General features: G+C 42.4%; 6 protein-coding genes across 7 annotated transcripts; 2 read left to right on the forward strand and 4 right to left on the reverse strand.

Annotated features, from left to right (window-relative positions):
- Positions 1 to 17: 17 nt before the first annotated feature.
- On the reverse strand, positions 18 to 3,686 carry LOC144209119 (kelch-like protein 24). Its single transcript, XM_077735342.1, has 12 exons — positions 3,558 to 3,686; positions 3,035 to 3,289; positions 2,772 to 2,903; positions 2,494 to 2,685; positions 2,265 to 2,408; positions 1,817 to 2,003; positions 1,590 to 1,736; positions 1,319 to 1,447; positions 1,025 to 1,201; positions 793 to 939; positions 542 to 707; positions 18 to 451 (listed from the first exon to the last, which is right to left on the reverse strand). Exons 2-12 carry the CDS (start codon positions 3,266 to 3,268, stop codon positions 289 to 291), a joined length of 1,818 nt encoding a protein of 605 aa, XP_077591468.1. The 5' UTR covers positions 3,269 to 3,289; positions 3,558 to 3,686; the 3' UTR covers positions 18 to 288.
- A 381-nt stretch (positions 3,687 to 4,067) lies between these two features.
- Positions 4,068 to 6,316, reverse strand: anks4b (ankyrin repeat and sterile alpha motif domain containing 4B). Its single transcript, XM_077734832.1, has 2 exons — positions 6,069 to 6,316; positions 4,068 to 5,188 (listed from the first exon to the last, which is right to left on the reverse strand). The coding sequence occupies exons 1-2, from the start codon at positions 6,227 to 6,229 to the stop codon at positions 4,069 to 4,071; spliced, it is 1,281 nt and encodes a 426-aa protein (XP_077590958.1). The 5' UTR covers positions 6,230 to 6,316; the 3' UTR covers position 4,068.
- A 2,531-nt stretch (positions 6,317 to 8,847) lies between these two features.
- Positions 8,848 to 9,786, forward strand: LOC144208601 (G-protein coupled receptor 4). The gene has a single exon (XM_077734535.1). The coding sequence runs from the start codon at positions 8,848 to 8,850 to the stop codon at positions 9,784 to 9,786; it is 939 nt and encodes a 312-aa protein (XP_077590661.1).
- A 343-nt stretch (positions 9,787 to 10,129) lies between these two features.
- Positions 10,130 to 14,642, reverse strand: LOC144208244 (E3 ubiquitin-protein ligase TRIM35). Its single transcript, XM_077733990.1, has 6 exons — positions 13,022 to 14,642; positions 12,320 to 12,415; positions 12,024 to 12,254; positions 11,061 to 11,083; positions 10,884 to 10,996; positions 10,130 to 10,809 (listed from the first exon to the last, which is right to left on the reverse strand). The coding sequence occupies exons 1-6, from the start codon at positions 13,397 to 13,399 to the stop codon at positions 10,271 to 10,273; spliced, it is 1,380 nt and encodes a 459-aa protein (XP_077590116.1). The 5' UTR covers positions 13,400 to 14,642; the 3' UTR covers positions 10,130 to 10,270.
- Positions 14,387 to 17,263, forward strand: LOC144208246 (tubulin beta-4B chain-like). Its single transcript, XM_077733991.1, has 4 exons — positions 14,387 to 14,609; positions 15,098 to 15,206; positions 15,441 to 15,551; positions 15,619 to 17,263. Exons 1-4 carry the CDS (start codon positions 14,553 to 14,555, stop codon positions 16,674 to 16,676), a joined length of 1,335 nt encoding a protein of 444 aa, XP_077590117.1. The 5' UTR covers positions 14,387 to 14,552; the 3' UTR covers positions 16,677 to 17,263.
- crb3a (crumbs homolog 3a) lies at positions 16,869 to 20,801 on the reverse strand. Of its 2 annotated transcripts, none has more exons than XM_077733992.1 (4): positions 20,497 to 20,801; positions 19,582 to 19,739; positions 17,974 to 18,017; positions 16,869 to 17,777 (listed from the first exon to the last, which is right to left on the reverse strand). In XM_077733992.1, the coding sequence occupies exons 2-4, from the start codon at positions 19,667 to 19,669 to the stop codon at positions 17,565 to 17,567; spliced, it is 345 nt and encodes a 114-aa protein (XP_077590118.1). In that variant the 5' UTR covers positions 19,670 to 19,739; positions 20,497 to 20,801; the 3' UTR covers positions 16,869 to 17,564. The 2 variants fall into 2 exon arrangements, with proteins under 2 accessions (XP_077590118.1, XP_077590119.1); XM_077733993.1 differs by having other exon boundaries at positions 20,424 to 20,515.
- Between the last annotated feature and the right edge of the window lie 74 nt (positions 20,802 to 20,875).

Here is a 20,875-nt window from a genome sequence, read left to right on the forward strand (position 1 = left end):
GGATATATCTTCCCAAATATAATTAAACTTTTATTATATTCATTTGAGACATTAGAAAATATAAAGTCAACATGAAGTTAATGTACAAAACTTCTAATCAATTTTCAATACAAAGTATATTCCACATCCTGGGCATGGAAACATCAGCAAAGCCTTTTCACAGTTGGAAAAATACAGCATCTTGTTCCCAACATACAATTTCAGCAGGCCATCCCAACAGTATGACAATTGAAATATCTAGGTCACCAAGCTCAAAAATAAACATCTCTGAGGTCATTCAGTCAATCCTCACATGCCTGGGCTACTTTTTGACATACTTGGTGACTGCGCTATAAAGTTTTTCCTCAGCATTAGAGACGCACATCCGAGCCAGCTGCGACTGGTGGGCATCTCACCGACAATTTCCCACGTGTCGGTGACGTCGCAGAACCTCTCGATCGTGTCGTGATATCTAAACAGGGCGGCCGGGTGTTATACTGGCATTACAGAAAGCGACGGTGGCATCGATTTATTATTTGTTTTTTTGTTTTTTAGGCCTTACCTATCCCATCCTTCCTCTCCTCCCAGAACGTAGATCTTTCCATCCACCACGGCGACGCCCGGTCTGTAACGTCGTTCTTTCATGGGGGCGCACATGGTCCACTGGTTAGTCTTGGGATCATAGCACTCCACCTTGTTGGTGTTTTCCTTCGTGGCGTGCCATCCACCTGAAGTCAAAAGCATTTGAACAGGGAATTATTGGAAATTCTATCGATGGCAATATAGACGTCTTATCCGCTGTTTCCGCTGTACCTATGACATATATCTTGCCCTTCAGTGTACAAGCTGCCGAACCAGAACGGGGAATCTGCATGGGCGCCACATCCGTCCACTGATTCGTTTTAGGGTTGAATACTTGTGTAAGATCGGACCCATCGCCGTCATCCATACCCGCGCCCCCTAAAAAGAGAAAAACGCACATGTTGGACCATTTATTTTGAAGAGGTTTAGTTCAGTCTTTTGGTCTATCCGTGATTTTTCCTACCGGTAACGAAAAGAAGACCGTCCAGTGCCACAACAGCGGGACTTGTGACGCCCATCTTGACAGACCCAGTGTACTCCCAGGTATTTGTGTGAGGGTTGTAGCACTCTACTTCGGCAAGACGAGAGCCACCTTCCCAGCCGCCCACGGCGTAAATTAAACCGTCTAGCATCACCAGGCCTGCAAGGAAAGAGTTAAGTTATATAAAAATAGATGTAATCACAAATACGCTACAATGAAACGTCTGTGTGTGGCGTATGTGCGAGAAGTCCATGACATCCCGACCTCAGGACGCACCGAGTTCAGAACGGGGATAGATCATGGGAGCCATTTCCATCCAGCTGTCGAAACACGGGTCGTATCGCCACATTTCATTGCTTGTCGAGCCGTCGGGAAATTGGCCTCCGCCTAAATACAAAATGGAGTCTACGGGCGAGACAAGAAACCACATTATAATATGGCATGGTGAAATCGGGGTTAGAATTAAATGTGCAAGTACTCGCCATTGACCATGATGACTATTTACGCTTAAAAAAAATTAAATTTGAGGACAATTTCCTCAGCCCACCTGACACCACCAGACCGTGTTTGCTCACAGCAAACGGCAGGAGAGCGTGTTCTCGCCACTCATTGGTCAAGGGATTGAAGCTCTGCACGTTGCGCAACACCACTTTATCGTCCTCCCCTCCGACTGTTATGATGACTTCCAATGTCTCTGCGGGGAACAGGGTACAATTAATTCAATTCCAAATGGGAAATAACTCCCAATGACGTCTTAAATAATCCAAAACTGACCCGTGGATCGGCGCGGCCGTACCCGGGAGCTGTAGAGCTCCCTTCGACGGTCCTTTAGCAGCAAGTAGTCTTTGGCCTCGGAGATGAGATTCTGGCATACTGGGTTGTCCTTTACCACATGGTGAGACTCAATTACATCATGGAGGTAGTAGGGGCAGATGAGGGGCAGGCGGATGTACGCCAAGACCTGAAAACAGATTAAAAAAAAAATTGCCCTATCTTTTTTCAAATGACATTTTAATATTTCTTAATACATTCCTTTTTACTTTACATTGTACTTTATACTTTTTACTTTAATGATGAGTGATGAGTATGTTAATCCTTTAGTCCTTTTTTCAGTTTATGTTTCATATGTAGTGTTAACGGATACACTTTTTTATATGTATCGTATCTTGTGCTGACACCGCCCATCTGTCCAATTTTTAAAGTCAATGTGGCCAAATCTGACCTTCTCAAAGTTTTTATTGCGGGTCGGACATTTATTTAGCCACAGCATGACGGCTTCAAACACCAACTCCTCTTTGGCCACATTGAGATGGTCGCTATCCAGGATTTCAATGAGCTTGTCCGCACACAAGGTCAAGAACTCCTCCTGTAGGAAATATGTTAAACATAAATTCTAGTGGAATTTAAATTACTCAACTGCACGCTACATACATCTAGCATCAGCCTTGTACCTGAAGACAAACAGTGCTAAAATGCTTCAAGATGTAATCCATGCTATTTTTCTCCAGGAGGTTACAGGAATGGGCCTCAGCAAAGCAGTGGATCCCCACACAATTGGTCTCATCCATTTGACGTTCCATAAAACAACAGCAGGCATCTCGCACGGCCCTCACGTCCAAAAGATTAGCTGTGGCCAACATTGCCTGCCCAAAAGAAGCTCATTAGCAATCCTGCAAGTTACATCAAGTAAAAAAAAATATTTTTAAAAAGGTATAAGGTGAAAACCTACCTGGACATTTGTTTTAGTGATAAAGACCTCCGACGTGTAGGCGTAGCTAACCAACATGCCAATCATCTGTGGCTCACCATTAATAGCTACACGATCCTGCTTGGACTCCTTTAGGTTTGTTTTAAACATGGCCTGGTTGTACCCAAAAAAATATGGTTAGTAAGGCGGTACGTTTTTATCTGCTACCAGTGACCAAGACTATCCGGATTAGAGCCAAAATGGCTATGTGTTTTTTTTTTTTTTTTTTTTTTACAAATGTGTACCTGAAAGTAAGTGCTGAAGGATGCCAGGACAAGGCGGTGGCAGGGAAACTCCTGTCCACCACAGCACAGGGTCACATCACAGAAGGAGTTGTCGAGTCTCAGGGCGTTGAGACCCTGCAGGACTGTGTTTGGGTGTCGGGATTCTACAAACAAGTAGTCTTCTCCACCTGATGACGTCGGGGCGGAGAGACAGTTGGTCTCATCCTCATTGTCGGCAGCCACAAATTCAGACATTTACGAAGCCGGCAATGAAAGCTGCGAGTCCAAACGAGATAGTTAGAAAAGAAAACAAACTCGTCAATGGTGTAAACTCGTTGTATTTACGAGAAATGTTCCATTTTAAGAGCGAAAAGGGCGACGACAACAAATTGGCTAATGTAGAAGGCTCACTAATTGGGTTTAAATTAGCAGAGGAACCGTAAGAGTTCAACAGCGGGTTGAACGAACTAGTTATTGATTACCTGAGAGTTTAATGGAGACGAGAGTGGTGACATTGCGAATTTAAAAACAAGAGTGTAATTACCTGTTGGCATAGTAGGCAGAATAGTGATAAACAATACTTTTAATCGTCACAGGTGAACTCCAAAGCTTCGTCCTGTTTCTTGTTCGTTTTATAGTGTTGTTGGGCGAGTTAATACTGCGACCTAGCGGTCGAAAAAGATAGTGCTACACAATATTTTGCATTGAAAATGTATTAAAAATTACTAACAGATTAATTCATTAAATTTTAGTAGTGCTGGGTAATATGACTTACTTTTATTATTGTTATTTGTTTTTTTAATGAATTTTGATGTTGACAATGCACAATGTTCATGACTTAATTGCTATTAAGAGCTAAAAATTAATTAAACTGCTGAAAATCGTTTCTATATGGAAAGTAAAAACATTTGACTCACATAATTGACATTTTATTTCATGCAAAGTTCCCCCTAATATGTATTCTTCATTGATCAAGTCACAAAACACCAGAAACAACATTTTTCTATAGTTTGAAACTAGGTTTACAGGTTTTTAGTCATCTTCTGTTGATGTTATCACAAGGAGGTCTCTCCCATCGCACCTGGGCTCTCCAACGCTTTTTTCCGACGCGCAACAGCATCCAAGATCTTCTTCCGAGGTCCCAACTGAATACGAATACCCTTCAGGTCTTCATCTGAGCAGAGCGTAAGCGCCTCCAGGTCCAGGTGCTCCTTAGTGAACGCCATAGCAAACTCAAACAAAGAGATGGACGCCAAGAAGCCCTCCAGAGGAGACGTTTCTTCCTCATCGTCATCCAAGCCCAGGTCATCTTGCTCCCATGGCACATTAGCATTCTCCGCTAAAGCCGAGAGGTCTTCTTCTGCCTCCAGGTTTTTGTTCTGAACAAGATAGTCCAGGTTTTCGTCGTTCAGGACGTCTTCCGTCTCCAGGCTCATTCTCTTCATGAAGGTAAGCCCACCCAAGCCAGGTCTGTTGAAGATGGACTGCTTGACAAGGCCCGATTCGCCAAGACCTCCGTCATGGACCTCATTTTCTTCTTCTTCTTCTACTTCTTCTTCCAGGGTCTTCTCATCCTGCTCGTTGAAAACATCCAAAAACTCGGGATTTCCCGACGCAGCGTTCTCCGGCTTAAGGAAAATGACGTTATTGTCCCCAGCAGATTTTTGCATGGTTCCCTTATCCTTCTTCCCCAGCTTCATCTGCAACGTCCCTTTGACCCTGGAGGTCAGGGAGCCAGATTTCTCCGATGCGATGAGTTTGGAGAACTGTTCGTTGACGCTCCTCACCGTGCCGGACGAAATCGACGAATCGCCAGCCTCCGAACCGGTCGCATCCGGACCACGGTACATCTTATCCATCTTATTTTGATGTCGCTTCTTCACCTTCTCGCAATGTTTCACTCGTTTCTCTGCTTCCTTTCCGGCTTCTTTTCTCAACCTGGCAACCTTCTTGGGGTTTTGGTTGGTCTGTTGCGAAGCGGCGGCGTCCAGGAATCGAACGCAATCCATACGGTCTCGAGAGGCGGCCACGTCCATAGCTGTGTGGGAGTCATTGTCCAATGAGAACAGGTTAGCGTCAAAGCTAACTAGGAAACTGAGGATGTGCATGTGACCGTTGGCGGCGGCGTGGTGGAGTGGCGTGTTTCCCCAAATGTCGCTTCTGTTGGGATCCCCCCTGTTGAATAAAAATAAAATATCATAAAAATACGCACCAGGACGCAGTGGATGAGTGGCTAACCATGGCGTTAGCATGTAGCTATTTTCAAATGGCAGTCAAGCATACTAACTACCGAGCTAATTAAGTTAGTTGAAGGAAATCAGCTTTTGGAAAGTCAGGAAAACTTAAATTTTGGCATCTGAAACTACATTGGACAGTTAGCTCAGCGGTTAACACGTTTGACTGCCACAGTGACAATTTGAATCCTATTTGGAAGGTAAGAAATATATTATGTTATTAATATAGTATATACCTTTCACAATGGTTGGTAAGCTATGCAGTATTTTTGAATTTAACAGTAAGCTTTTTGTGTTTTTCTGCTTTTTTAGTGCACTTCTTTAGGCAATTTTGTTTAAATTCACAAAGCATACACATAAGAGAGTAAGATAAGTACTAATAAGTAAGGCATTAAGATGTAAAGTCCTCTAAAGGTGTGTCCCGGCAATAAAAGTCATAAACGAAAAGTGCCAATTATTTATGACCAAATGATTGTAGTAGCAAGCCTTGCTAACCATCTATGGGAAGATAATGAGTGAGAGAAAAAAATGTGTGCTAGTTAGTGACCAGGCTCTTTTGTGGTGTTCAATGAGGGTTGGAGATGGGGGTGATTCAGTCATGAGAGAAAGGGTCTATTGTTTTGTTTTTTTTCCACGGAGAGCTTCCATAAATGTCGGATACATTTTTCCATTGAAGCCAATGGACAAATTCCTAGAATCAAATCAAGCCGGGGTTACAATTAATCGTTAATTAGGTTTGCTTGGTTTTGAGCGTTTTCTCAAATTAGCCAATGACGTTCTTGTAAAGAGTATTCATGGTTTAAAAAAGGTAGAATATTCACCCTCTGCTGCAAATGAGCTGTAACGCGTCCACGTGTCCGTGAAAGGCGGCCAACAGGGTGGGCGTCATGCCATCTTCGTCCGGAGAGTTCAAGTCTTTCCTAGTGGCCTCCTTTAAAAGATCCAAGTAACCATCGATGGCCGCTTTATGGTATCGAGACATGGCCGTCCTGTATTGCTAATTCTTCGCAGTGAGCAGAGCCAGGGCGTCGGTCGGTATGTCAGCTGCGCTCACAGCCATAAAACGATGGCAAAGTCCACACTCAGGCTGCCCGTCCCATTATTTGCCAATTAGCCAGCTTTTGGCCGGCCCTAAAACAATCGAAAGGCTCACGTGCCAGAAAACGTGCGATTACAACAATTAGGTGTAATTCTCACATTTCAAAAATAAAAACAAAATTCCTCTTGATTTTCATTCTAAAACATTTTTTGTCTACTTATTATTCACTCCAATTGTACTGATGTTAATTTTCTTCCACTTTTTATTTCATTTAGGTACTACTACTACTACTACTACTACTACTACTACTTCTACTACTTCTACTACTTCTACTACTTCTACTACTTCTACTACTTCTACTACTACTACTATTACTACTACTACTACGACTACTAATACCACTACTACTACTAATACCACTACTACTACCACTACTACCACTACTACCACTAACACCACTACTACCACTACTACCACTACTACCACTAATACCACTACTACCACTACTACCACTACTACTACTATTACTACTACTACTTTCACTACTACTACTACAAATTTTTATATTTTTTTATATTTATTGATAATGTATGTGTGCACTTCATGGTGAATCTTTTAATCTCATTACACTTGCTTAATGACAATAAAGGCATCGATTTCAATTCATTTCAATAAAAACCAAAGTATTTTATCTATGTCAATTAAACATGTATTGTCGTCAATGGCAGCGAAACATGTTGACACAAGGCTGTTTGTAAAATAGGTGACATTCAAGATCCTCCCTGACCCTCACCCTTTATAAGAGGGAGGAAACCCCGAGACATTGGAGGACAATTTTGCAGTCCGCAAACGACTCCAGTTCAAATCGGTGAGTATAAACTTAAAATATAACACTAAAAATAATTACAGTTTTGTAGTTTTTTTTCCTTCTCTTTCAGGCGAATGAATACTTAATGCGTCTATTCGTGTCTCATTTTTTATTGTTTTTAAGAATAATCAAGTTTTACTCATAGTATGTTTATTTTAATTGTTCTAAATTATGAACTGGAAAATTAGTAATACTAATATGGACTCACATATCTGAAAATTCAAAGTACTTCTTGATTGGCTACAAATTATTTTACACAAATACTAAATGATTGATATTAGTATTTAACATTGTTCTTAATGGAGAAAAGTAAAACAGGACCATTGTGTACATATGTTTCATGCCTTTAAAAGTTTATTTAATCATAGTCGCTATTGCCAAAATAATACACAATATTTAATACACTATGTAAAATAGTACTTCAAATGTGATTTCAAAATAATATTTGATGGCACAAATGTCATTTATTTGAATTATCAAAAAAAAAAAAAAACAGAATCCCATTCAGGTAAAGTCAAAAGTTCTGGAATAAAGTATAATTCTAAATAAAAGAAAACAGAAAAATGCAACATTACATTATCATAAAAATATGGCATTTTCAGTTTTTCTTTATCCTTAAAATGACAATTGAGTCCTTATATCGTCTTTGGGGATCATCCTTCGACGTGATTGGTCCCACGAGAGACGTAATAAGCCAACTTGAGGACCCACCATCCATCAAGGGAACGTAGAAATAATCTAGTGGGTGGAGCCAATTTCTTACATTTCTTAGAAATCAAAAGAAACATATTAATTTTTGTTCTTCATTGTCCCAAAAAATCCAACATGGAAACCCATGCCATCCAAATCCGTCTTCAAAACGTGTAACGTCGCCATCCGTGTGGTTGACGGCGGCCCTTTTATTCCTTTCCAAATGGGCGTAGTTTGACGTAGAGGTCGTCCCCGGGGGCGAGGACGTCCCTGAAAACAGGTCTCCGGGTCTCCAAAGGAGGGCCGGTGTCAGTCACAATAACAAGATAACAGCCCGAGGCCAGAAGCCCTCGCCGTGTTTGGAAAGTGTTTATTCTCAACGCCACATTTCGCCATTGTGGAGTCAAATCTTGCTATTTATTACTTATTTTATATTCCAATTCATTAAGGCAATACAGTCAATACAAAAGTCCATATTTATTGAATTTGGGTCACTTGCTAGGAACAGTTTACAAAAGCCACTTCAAAAATGTGGGCTAACAATAACTGCTATTTCAGAATTGTTCACAATTCCATCCAAATAGACTAGGATAGTGATCCCCTATGGACAAAGTGGAATAAATGACTATTCCAAATAGCAAGTGTTACTATTTTCAAATATTTATTCACCCCTTAGTCAGATATTAATAAGAGTTATGGATATTATAGCCTCCCCCCTTATACACCTGCACTCTTCTCCTTATATAGGGATGGCAAACACGTGGCTCTTGAGCCTCATGCGGCTCCCAGCCAAAATAAATACATCTCTTTGCTTCTTATCATATTTTGTATACTTCATTCTTATTAATATTCTGTCCTAAACCACACTCAAATTCATTAGGGCCCATTAAAAACAGATAATTTGGCATATTGGAATGTTTTTAAGCTGCTTTTGCCTTAAATTTTGACTCTCACAGTTGAACATTTTGAGTCATTTGTGTCCTAAAAATCAGAAAGCGGCGCCATGTCCAGCTGGCGAATGAACACAACGGCGTGGGACAACACCACGACCAAAGCCTTTAGCGTCTTTGACGGCTGCGACTCTCAAGTAGAGGGCATCCTCTTCGACCTGACACTGCAATGCATCAACGTAGCGGTAGGGATCCCCGCCAACATCCTGGTCATCGCCATCCTGGCCCGCAACCGCAAAGACCCGTCCACCTCCGACATCTACCTTGGCTCACTTGCCTTTATGGATGCCTATTTTGGTTCCATGACCCCTATCAGCTTCCTCAACCTTTACCACTGGCAGAGCAAGGAGGTCTGGTCCGCCCTCAAATTCTCCTACGGTGTAAAAGACACCAGTGGGCCGCTCTTCCTCTCCTGCATCTGCTTGGACCGCTTCGTAGCCGTCGTCTTCCCGTTAGCATTCGGCCGCCTTAACGGGCTCAAACAACGTCTGGCTCTGACCGTGCTGGTCTTCGGGTTGACGTTCGCCTACTCGGCCGCTAAGACAGTCGGCGGCCTTCCAGATTTCGAGAAGGTTTTCACTGGCGAGATCTTGGCTACCTTCACTTGGATGGTGGTGTGCAATGCCAGCATTCTGTGGGCGCTAAAGAAGTCCAGCGGCGTGGGTAAAGACGAGATGCACCCCATGAAGAGGAAGGCCTTCAAAATCGTGCTGTCCATCCTCTGTATCATCGTGGTTAACTACTTACCACCCGTAGCTCTCTTCCCCTTTGAGGACTACTACTCGCCAGATGTCTTTCGCTGTTATGTGCAGCCGGTGGGTTTCGCTTTCCTCAATATTAGCAGCACTATTCAACCACTAGTCTACCTGTCACGACTGGAGAAGGTCCCATTTCTACCGGATGAGTGGGTACGCAAGTGTTGCCCCTGCGCCGCTGAGGTTAAAGCCAAAACTAAGCCGGGGTCAAATGGGTCCGACCAGAAAAGAGCATGAATATCATTGGATTTTTTTGCCTATTCTTACTTTGTAACGTGATGTTTCTTCACTGTAGGTCCACTGAATGTGATTAGCAAATCATTTTATATTCTGTTTTTTTTTATAGATGACCTTTAATGCAAGGTTTGTACTTTTCTATTTGTATTTCATTTGTTTGTTAACCTATGCTTATAAATGGAATATCATGGACAAATGACTGTTTATTTTTTTGTACCTGTGTATTAGTGTTATATAATTATATATTTGCTTGCTTATCATATGAAGGTCATTTTCTTTATTGGAAAATTGACCAATCCTGGATGATTTGAACCCCAAATTAGCTCATTTTAACCGAAAAAAATGCCCTATAATTGTTTTTATTCATTTTTAGCCCCCAAAATATTCTCAAAAAGTGCTGATAAAGTGCGATGAAGCAGTTCCCAGAAGTTAACACACTCAAAAGACAAAAATCTTTTGAGTTATGCATTTGCTAAATAACAACTCACGAATTAAGCACAGCGAGATGAACTCTTTCCGGCAAAATTGTCAACGGCTGGCTACTCTGCGTATAAAAATACGGAAGCAACTTTTCCTCAAAATCCTGCCTGTACACAAAAAGCGGCGCGTCCTCTTCGCCATCCCAGAACGCCACTTCTCCCCTCTCATAGTCCACCTCCACTACGACCCGCTCTAGCACCCCCCGCGTCTGTAGCGGGGTCGGAGGCGAGGTCATGGCCTTGACTTGACCATCCCTAAAACACAACGTCCAGAATCCATTTTCAGGCCTGGCGTTGACTTCAGCGTCCCTGGGGACGGAAGACGAGGCCACGCCCAGTAGCCAATCCCGATTCCCGCGTGTGCCGACCACCCAGCGATGGCGTCCGGGGCCAAGCACGCCGGCGCCCGCTACTTCGGCGCTCATATGGAAGCGCTCCGGGTTGTCGGGGTAACACTTCATCTGGTCGTTATAGCGGAAGGAAGTCAAGTCGTCGGACAGGATGAGGCACGGGTGCGCCGTGTTGGGGTCCAAGGTCACGGGGGCTGAAAGGCAGGAAATTGGGTGTATGTCTCTTTAAATACACCAACTCACATCCACCATCTTTCCTGACACTTACTGTAATCAATATTTTCTAATATTTTCTCCCATACTCTATATTTGAGATTAGAAAGATGGCCGCTGACGTCCATGAGGACCCCCCACATGTTGTTCGAGTCCAGTTCTGGATTACTGTCATCAACACATACCTGTTTTAGTCATATGTCAGTTCAACTTGTGAAAAAATATGTTGTACCTGTGTTGATGAGCTTTAAACTCCTGTAAAGAAAAGACATTTGAATGTTAAACATGTTAAAAGAATGTTGTTTTCTTGGCCACACCCACTAAGAAAAAAAATGGACATACTTGGAATGAGCTGTAGATTTTTAGCATGCTACTATTCATAGTTTTTTAAGTTCAAGTTCTAAGAGGCTAGAAATGATCATCCATACCTGTCAACCTCGAACCATTTGTGATCTTACCAAATTTTGTTTTCGCCCTTACATATATGTATAAATACATGGAAAATCTTACCACTTTACTTTTTTGTAAAAAATCACGAACAACAAGTGAAAATGAAAGTAAACATAAACAAGGGAACAGGAAACGGAAATCACATGGTGAAAGTGTTACAAAACGAAATGTTTATCATGATCTTTTTTTTTTAGCCAATCAGAGGCGCCGGTACATATATCACTTGGCAGACATGCGTTTCCGGGAAGAAACAATGGCGGATGGTGAAAAATGGCTAGAAAGTGCCTTAATTTATTTTTTTTTCTCAAAATCACCGTTTAGCGTACCATTTTCATGTGTACAGCGTACCAATATAAAAATGGGCTTTCAGTTGTACCAATTACGGCGAGAACGTACCAGTTGACAGGTATGATCATCCATTTTGGTTGTGATGTCACAACCAGAATTGCAGAATGGAGTTATGATGAAATGGTACAAAAAAAAACATCCAATTATGAGTTTTGTACATATAAAATGACATTATTATGCATTTTCCTTCCATAGCATTGAGCATGCTGACTGATGACCTAATTTAAAACAGGTTGGGCTAAGTGCTATGCATGAGAACTGTATATGTTAGCATGCTAGGCTATTGCCTCAGTAGTCAGCATGCTTGACTGCCGCAGAGAGCATTTGATGGTAAAAATGAGGGTTTTGTTCTGTTTATTTAATGCTGAAATTCAGTTTTTTTCCAGTGCGAGCTAACCTTTAACATTATGATGCCATCTTTCTCGAGGAGCTGATGAATCACGGCTACGCTCTCCGCCAGCACGAGCGCCTCGGCCGCCACGTCTTCGAACTTGCGCTTGGCGGCGGCCATTTTCTCCTTCTCTTCCCTCTCGACCGCCGCCAATCGGGCCTCCTCGTCCCGGCTCAGCATTTGACGGAGCTCCTCGAAGTGGACCCGGATCAGACGTCGCGTCTCTGTCGCTTGTTCCTGGACAAGCGAGGTTCTGGGTTCGAATCCTCAGTTCAAATGGAGATATGAGCAACGTGACTCACTTGGATGTGCTGGAAAATGTCGGCGGAGGTCTTGTGGGTGTTTTTTTGCTTGTCCAATTTGTCTTTTAGGCTCTTGAGGGACTGGTTCAGCTTAGCCTGAAAGGTAAAAGCAAACATTTGGACATGTTTCAAGACACGTAATGACGGACGGATGGACGAGATGAGCCACATTCTACGAGCGGGTGTTTGCCTGCCTACGTGAATTTACAGAAAATGAGGATGAGTTTCAAATATGGATTCAAAAAGGAGGACATTTGTGTCAGAAAGTCCACTGTAAAAAATGTCTATGGAAATACTATACATTCAACTTAGTCATATTTGTCTTCACAGAGAAAATTAATTTAGATTAGATTAGATAACTTAATTTCCTGAACCAATTTATCCTCACTAAGGTCACAAGGGGTGCTGGAGCCTATCCCAGCTGACTTCTAGCCAGAGGTGGGGGTCACCCTCAATCAGTAGCCAGCCAATCACAGAGCAGAAGAAGACAAACAACCAATCACTCTTAGCTAGGGGCAATTTAAAGTGCCCAATGCATGTTTTTGCAATGTGGGAGGAACCTGGAGTACCCGGATTAACCCACACAGCAAAAATGCAAACTCCACACAATTGGACATGACCGGGATTTGAACCCAGAACCCCAGAACTGGCCATTTAAAAAAAAATCCTATTTTTTAGTGTCAACTTCTCAAGGCCTTTTACCTGGCAGTCGAGTGCGGCCTCCTCCACAGGTAAGCATTGATGGTCCTTGTGGTCCTTGGAGCACTGACACACCACACAAATGGGCTCCTTTTCCACCAGACAGAAAAGTTTAAACTTCTCTCCATGTTTTGGACACAACAGCGTCTCCTCCAGTTCTCGGGTCTGCAAGACAGCCTGGCAGATGTTCTTCAACGTCAAACTGGGGTAGCAATCGGACTTGGAGCTCTTCTTACGGCAAATGGGGCACTCCAAAAGACCCTTCTTCCAACAGCGTTCTTGGCATTTCCTGCAAAAACTGTGACTACACGACAACACCACCGGGTCGGTGAAGATCTCACAGCAGATGGGGCACGTCAAGTCCTCTTCCGAGAGTGACATGGTCCACTTTAGGAGCCGCCTTTTAAAAATCTCCCATGGTCAGGACCCTGTGGGAACTTGGTTACGCTGCCTGGTAGTGGCGTGGGTGTCGCCGAGTTGGACGACAATACAAAAATGTGTCTGCTATTGAGAAGCAGGAAGTGAAGCGTCATTGGCTGCTTGCCTTCTGGTTACTTTGCACAACTTTGGAATGCGATCGCGCAGGATGCTCATTAAGGTTTTCACGCGTGGCAAAACGTTTGATTTATTGCACACTCCCTTTGAAACATCAATATTTTGCTGCAAGGTTGATACAAATGAATTTTAAAGGCTGGGAATGAATTTAATGACTCCAAAAATAGTTTTTTAGGGCAGCAATGCCCAAATATGGTAGTGTAGTAGTTTAGAGTATGGGAACCTATGGCTCGGGAGCCACATGCGGCTTAAATTTAATAATATACTCATTCATTTATATTCGGAATCATTTATTTTCACAAGGTTCGCAGGGGTGCTGGAGCGTATTCCGTGCACCAAGTGCGGGTTAGGTCGGCCAACCAATCAGGCTCAAATTCATATCTCGGGCCTATTTACAGTGTCCAAAAAGCCTTACCATGGATGTTTTTGGAATGTAGTCAGAAACTGGAGTACCCGGAGAAAACCCACGCAAGCCCGGGGCTAAGATGCAAAATCCATACACAAAGACCAACCTGGTTTTATCATGACAATGATTGCTTTTCCAAATTGAAGATGGATAACGGCGGCCATTAAAATTCAGAAGTGACGCAGTCCAAAAATAGCAATTGAAAAACAACGAGGCGTTCTATTTTTTAATAGGTCAATCACGTGATTACTTTATTTATATATTGACAATTCCCCCCCATAACAAAAAAGAAGAGAGTTCGTAGAGTGCGTGAGAAGACAATAACAGCATCCAATCTCATGCAGAAGCCACGCCCCCCTTCGGTTCCGCTCTTTGGTTGCCATGGTAATGACGTCAGCTTGCGCCACCGTTTCAGCCCAGTAGAAGCGTTCCGAGTGGGAGGTGCTGAGAGAGAACGGAGAGAATCTTCTGCAGTCATCCAGCAAACCACCAGACAGCCATCTTCGCTTCCCACCACCGTGTCCTCTTTCTCCATCTTCTCCAAGCTGACCTGTCCATCATCCGCATCCCAAAATGCGTGAAATTGTCCACCTGCAAGCCGGCCAGTGCGGAAACCAAATCGGTGCTAAGGTAAAGCTGCACGCCTTTTCAAGCTATTTTTAGGCGCACCCAGATTACTGCGTGCTTGCGCGTGCGCGTGCGTGCGTGCATTGGTTCATTCGTGGAAGCCATCCTTGCAGAATGTTCTAGAATAACGCCTTTTTTGGCATGCATTATTCATTTAAATCATAAAATCAAAATGGCTGCTAAAACAAACATTTTGTGGTCATTTTGCTTGATTAAAACTATTTTTTATTTCAATTCAGTCTATCACCTTCAATCACAGAATGGAGCCCTTCCCCCTCTTCTTTTTAATGACCTATTTTTCTTTTTAAAAAGTATTTTTTTTCTCTGAAAAATGCACACCTAAACGTCAAATCTGTTTTCATTGGTTTTATTATCCCATATCAAAAGGTTGAATTTCTTTCTGTAATTGATGCAATTGATTTAAGGGCTAAAAATGCTTTTTTTTTTGAAGTGATGCTCATTGTCATCCATATTTTCTCATTGTTTCCAAGTTCTGGGAGGTGATCAGCGACGAGCACGGTATTGATCCCACCGGATCTTACCATGGCGACAGCGACCTGCAGCTGGACCGAATCAGCGTCTACTACAATGAGGCCTCTGGTAAATGAATCAATTAGTCAATTATGAGACAAAAAAACAAGCAATGTACCCCAGAATTAATAATTAATCATTTACACAATACTCTAGACGCCCTTGGTCTTCTGTGTCTTGCTTTTTCATTGAAAAATACCTTTAAATTAAAAAAAAAAGTTAAATATACTGTGTGCGTGCTTCATTTTTTGATCAAAATATACATTTCAAGTGGTTTTAACTTTTTCCTAAATTGTCCACCAGGTGGAAAGTACGTCCCCCGTGCCATCCTGGTGGATCTGGAGCCCGGAACCATGGACTCGGTCAGGTCCGGACCTTTTGGTCAGATCTTCAGACCTGACAACTTTGTTTTCGGTAAGCCCCGCCCCAAAATCCTCGACATGGTGGCGTCATGGCGTCATCCTCGATTTCCCTTTTCCAGGTCAGAGTGGTGCCGGCAACAACTGGGCCAAGGGCCACTACACGGAGGGGGCGGAGCTTGTAGACTCGGTCATGGACGTAGTGAGGAAGGAGGCGGAGAGTTGTGATTGCCTGCAGGGCTTCCAGCTGACCCACTCTCTAGGCGGGGGAACCGGCTCGGGTATGGGCACGCTCCTCATCAGCAAGATCCGTGAAGAGTACCCGGACCGCATCATGAACACCTTCAGCGTGGTACCCTCACCCAAAGTCTCTGACACAGTGGTGGAACCATACAACGCCACCTTGTCGGTTCACCAGCTGGTTGAGAACACTGACGAGACCTACTGCATCGATAACGAGGCCCTCTACGACATCTGCTTCCGTACACTGAAGTTGACCACGCCCACTTATGGTGATCTCAACCACTTGGTGTCGGCCACCATGAGCGGCGTAACCACCTGTCTGCGTTTCCCCGGCCAACTCAACGCCGATTTGCGCAAGCTAGCCGTCAACATGGTACCCTTCCCTCGCCTGCACTTCTTCATGCCGGGATTCGCCCCCTTGACCAGCAGGGGGAGCCAGCAGTACCGCGCCTTGTCAGTTCCCGAGCTCACCCAGCAAATGTTCGATGCCAAGAACATGATGGCGGCCTGCGACCCACGCCATGGCCGCTATCTGACCGTAGCGGCGGTTTTCCGCGGTCGCATGTCCATGAAGGAGGTGGATGAGCAGATGCTGAATGTGCAGAACAAGAATAGCAGCTACTTCGTGGAATGGATCCCCAACAATGTCAAGACGGCCGTGTGCGATATCCCGCCACGTGGTCTGAAGATGGCCGCTACCTTCATTGGCAACAGTACCGCCATCCAAGAGCTGTTCAAGCGTATCTCCGAGCAGTTTACAGCCATGTTCCGACGCAAGGCTTTCCTCCATTGGTACACGGGCGAAGGAATGGACGAGATGGAGTTCACCGAAGCCGAGAGCAACATGAACGACCTGGTGTCCGAGTACCAGCAGTACCAAGACGCCACCGCCGAGGAGGGCGAGTTCGAGGAGGAAGGCGAGGAAGAAGGAAACTGAGAACCTCCCCCGACAATGGCGGCTACCATCTCACCTCGGCCCTCCATTTTCACGATGTTAGCTTCGTTCGGAATCGTTCATTCGAGCTACTAAAATTCATAATACTATTTCAGAGCACACGCTAAAAAAAAGTTCTATTTTGAAACCAAGCTGTTCAATTAAAAATCTACACTGGCATCTCATGTTGAAATATTATTTTTGTTTCAATAACTCTAAATGTTACTCTAAATTTTCTAGAGCTACAAACTAGCTTTTAGCTCAGTAGTCAGCATGTTTGACTACCACATTGACAATGTGGAGATTTCTTTACATTAAAAATAGCCCAAAAAATAAAACATAACAATCCTGTGGCTGTCAATGTGTTAAAAAAACATAAATATAAGTCAGTACAGTATTTTTTTCTGAAATACAGACGTATAACTATCAAATTTATTGATCATTCCGACAAAACGCTAAAATGAGTGATTCCGAACGAGTGAAGATTTTGCTTGTGGTTGTAAACGAACTAAATTCACCCTCACATTTGCCATTGTTTCCTAGCAACTAAGTTTTACTGTGAATTAATAAAACATTTAATTCAAAGGTCACATTGTGTCCTATTGCGTCATTCACCTTGAAAATTTCCTCAATAAAAGTTCCTTTTATTGATCAACAAGCATAAATTAACTTGAAAAATAGAACCACATTAAAATATATCCTTGAAATGACATGTAATACAACTTATGGACCCACGCTAATTATGTAAAAAATAGGAAGTGCTCATAATTGACTAAACTGTGCTCAATAAAAGCATATTAAAGCCACTTGAGGAAAAGTTCTGGTGGCGAGAAAATACTGGCACGCCGATGTGTTGTCATCCAAGTGGGATGCCACCCAAAAAAGGGCTCCTCAAATAAGTCTTTCTTCCTTAGGGAGCTTGAGCACGTCGGTGGCGGTTGTGGCATGAGTTCCACGTTGTTCCTCGGCGCTGGGCCGGTACGCGCCTTCTGTTTGGCGCTTCCTCTTCACTACGCACAGCAGCCATCCTCCCACGGCGGCAGACACCACGGCCAGGAGGCCCAATGTGACGGTGGGGGCTACAATGGCCGCCAGGTCGGACCCCTGCGGGCAGAGAATCAGGTTTGAGAATACAGGCATACATACCTCTACTTACAAATGGCTCTAGGTGCAAAAGAATCAGGTTATGAATTTATTTATACATTTTGCTCGAGAAATGTAAATTGTAGAATTGATTTTGGAGCACATTTATTAAGATTTTCTCGTCATTTAGGCATTGAAAGTCATGTTTCTCACTTACTGTAGCATTGTGAGATCGGAAGTCACGGGATACAGTGCTATTCCCTGCAGAGAGAAAAGATAAAGTCATCATTAATATAAGCAAAATTCATCTAATTTGATCAAATTACAGAAGATTCTCACTTATAATTCATGGTTAGTTAACAATCAAAATACAGTCGTACATCTACTTAAAAATGCATTGGTTCCATGTTGAAAATTTCATAAGTAGAAATTGTCTAATTCATTCAATGGTCCTCACACAACTACCAACTAAACCCTTTAAAATTGGTCAAAGTGTCCCAATTTTGTATGAAATATGTGAGGAAACACAAAAATAAGAGAAAAAATATTTTTGTCAATTTAGTAATGTCTTGAAATTTAAAAAAATGTGCATAAAAACTCATTTATAACCTGAAACTTTTGCACTTAGAGGCATTCATAAGTAGAGGTATGACTGTAATAGCATCCTCAATTGTTATGAAAATCAAATATATATAAATATATATTTTCCCTTACAAGTGTGCAAATAGTGCATGTGCACTGTTGGCAGGATTTTATCTCCCAACAGAGGAGAGTCCTGAACATTCTGCTCACTGATACCGCATTTTTTTTATCCGTTTGAGCAGTCATGTGATGACTCGGTGACATCACGAAACGACACGGTAACCTCTTTGAAGAGGAGGAGTAAGAGGCTTAGGAATGTGGACTACGCCGCCGCCACCACCACCGCATCACTGCACACTCCTCTGAATCCAACACAAACTCAGATATGAGACGACTAAAACAACATTAAACAGCTAAAGTTTATCCATTTTGTGGGATCAGCAGCTAGTAATTGCTACAATAGGGACTTTTTGGGGGGGAAATGGGAGAACAACTACAACAACAAAACCACACACACGGCTAAATCTGTAGTCAATAATTCACCAGGGTAAATACTAGTCAAGTTAGTATGGACAAAAGTGCAACATGATAAGCATGTAGGGAGTGAACAGAAACCAAGAAGGCCTTATGAATTTAATTAAGGCTTGATAAGCTACTTTGTTTCAAGTCAAATGTGTTTTTCGGCATTTTTCCAAACATTCGAGAGAACAAATGGATACTATTTTCCGGGAGAATACTTTTAAAATGCATCTACTTTCTGTAAATTTGTCAAAAGGCCACATTTTGATCCCCCCCAAAAATCTCCATTCATCATCATGGGCTCATTTGACATCATTCTTTCACATTCATATTGTGTACTACTACTACCATTACACTATTTCCCTATACTAATACTCACCATATTATTCCCATTTCTACCATTTGACCAAAACTTGACCTTTGACCTACAGCTGTCATCAATTCCCATTTTCCCGCATTCACATCAACATTCTTTTTTTTTTTTTTTTTACTTTCCACACCCATCACATTTATTCCTTCATTTTTCTTTCCCAACCGCTTATCCTCACAAGGTTCGCGGGGGTGCTGGAGCCTATCTCAGCAGACTTCTTTCAATTTTTTTTAACTTTCCATACCTATCACATTTATTCTTTCATTCATCTTTCTCAATCGCTTATCTTCATAAGGTTCGCGAGGGGTGCTGGAGCTTATCCCAGCTGACTTCATTCACATTTTGTTGACTCACCTCGTATGCAGTTTACGCCAAGAACCAGCAGAAGAAGAATAAGGATCCTCCATTGCGTAACGCCAGGGGAGCGAGGCCACCCGTCCATTTCTTGAAGGTGTGCGGGCGTGTAGCTAGCTAGTTAGCATCAGCTAGCATCCATTTTAGGTTAAATCCTCCTTTGAGAAGCAAAAAGAAGTGTTCTCTTAGTGACTATTTTAAACAGGGACAAGGAACAAACAGTGAGTCAAGCTTAATCACCGCAAAAAAACACCAAAGATAAGTCCATCTGTAACAGCAGGTTTTGGGTGAGTGGCTGATTTGGTCGTAATGTGACAGATTAAAGGTTGTTCATTCACAAAATCAATGTGTGCATATTTTTCATAAGGTTGCTAATATGGAAGATGACCAAAATTGAAGAAAATTTGGAAAATATACAGCAGGTTAAGTCTGGGAATGATGAGTTGAATGTTAATTAAGGAGTAAATCACATTGTTTGGTGGTATTTTACTGACTATGAATATAAAGTAGTCAGGTAACTGTAAGGAAAAGTAATAAAATTCTTATAACATTCAATAGAACGGTAATAATTATTTACATGTTTGTTTTTGTTGAAAAATAACATTTAACACTTTTTCCAATAGGGAAACTTATTACAATGCTTCCTAAACAATTCATCCACTATCAAAAATAGTTATCAATTATAAATCGACGATTCCTGGGTTAATTATGGCACCCCTCTGTATTAAAAAGATCCTTTACACACAAAAGCTATATAAATAAGGTAAGGTATTGGCTGCCAGTGACAGAGATAGACGTCTAATACATTAGGCTGCTTTCAGTCTCCTACTATCAAAACTCACCATCAAATAGTCAAACACATTCAGCACGATGTTAATAAAAATAAGGCGAAAAAGGAAAAAAAAAGAAACGCACCTGCTTTGGGAACAAGCGGTTTCCTCTTTAGGGAAAGCAGTTTGAAGCGTCGATCACGTGACCCTGCTCGGTGTAACGTTACCTGAACGCACCTTCCTTCTTCATACACCAGCACAGATCGTCCTTTGTGCAAAGTCCACTTAAAACGGTGTAGATTCCGGTTAGTTTCGCTAAAAAAAAACACTACTCTGACGATTTGGTTTGAAATATTAAAACTAATATATAGTTATGGGGCCAGTCTATGTTTTTCTTTCAAGGTTTGTAAGCGTAAGGTCCGACTCCCACTTTGCTTTTGGACCTTACCACCTAGCAACCTGCCTCTTTATAATAATTGACTTGTGGGAAACAGCGCCCCTACTAGGTGGATGTTTGTCTTACA

This window comes from Stigmatopora nigra, chromosome 15, assembly GCF_051989575.1.
Source record: "Stigmatopora nigra isolate UIUO_SnigA chromosome 15, RoL_Snig_1.1, whole genome shotgun sequence".
Taxonomy (NCBI): Eukaryota; Metazoa; Chordata; class Actinopteri; order Syngnathiformes; family Syngnathidae; genus Stigmatopora; species Stigmatopora nigra.

Coding starts and splice junctions, on each gene's coding strand:
- LOC144209119 (XM_077735342.1), bottom strand. CDS start 3,268: ATGTCTGAATTTGTGGCTGCCGACAATGAGGATGAGACCAACTGTCTC. Junction 2,409..2,493: donor TTAGCACTGTTTGTCTTCAG/GTACAAGGCTGA, acceptor TATTTCCTACAG/GAGGAGTTCTTGACCTTGTG. Junction 2,004..2,264: donor GCAATAAAAACTTTGAGAAG/GTCAGATTTGGC, acceptor ATCTGTTTTCAG/GTCTTGGCGTACATCCGCCT.
- anks4b (XM_077734832.1), bottom strand. CDS start 6,229: ATGTCTCGATACCATAAAGCGGCCATCGATGGTTACTTGGATCTTTTA. Junction 5,189..6,068: donor CAGCTCATTTGCAGCAGAGG/GTGAATATTCTA, acceptor TTTATTCAACAG/GGGGGATCCCAACAGAAGCG.
- LOC144208601 (XM_077734535.1), top strand. CDS start 8,848: ATGTCCAGCTGGCGAATGAACACAACGGCGTGGGACAACACCACGACC.
- LOC144208244 (XM_077733990.1), bottom strand. CDS start 13,399: ATGTCACTCTCGGAAGAGGACTTGACGTGCCCCATCTGCTGTGAGATC. Junction 12,255..12,319: donor ACATTTTCCAGCACATCCAA/GTGAGTCACGTT, acceptor TCGCTTGTCCAG/GAACAAGCGACAGAGACGCG. Junction 10,810..10,883: donor ATTAGAAAATATTGATTACA/GTAAGTGTCAGG, acceptor CCTGCCTTTCAG/CCCCCGTGACCTTGGACCCC.
- LOC144208246 (XM_077733991.1), top strand. CDS start 14,553: ATGCGTGAAATTGTCCACCTGCAAGCCGGCCAGTGCGGAAACCAAATC. Junction 14,610..15,097: donor GAAACCAAATCGGTGCTAAG/GTAAAGCTGCAC, acceptor ATTGTTTCCAAG/TTCTGGGAGGTGATCAGCGA. Junction 15,207..15,440: donor CTACTACAATGAGGCCTCTG/GTAAATGAATCA, acceptor ATTGTCCACCAG/GTGGAAAGTACGTCCCCCGT.
- crb3a (XM_077733992.1), bottom strand. CDS start 19,669: ATGGACGGGTGGCCTCGCTCCCCTGGCGTTACGCAATGGAGGATCCTT. Junction 18,018..19,581: donor TGGCGTAAACTGCATACGAG/GTGAGTCAACAA, acceptor TTCTCTCTGCAG/GGAATAGCACTGTATCCCGT. Junction 17,778..17,973: donor TCCGATCTCACAATGCTACA/GTAAGTGAGAAA, acceptor CTCTGCCCGCAG/GGGTCCGACCTGGCGGCCAT.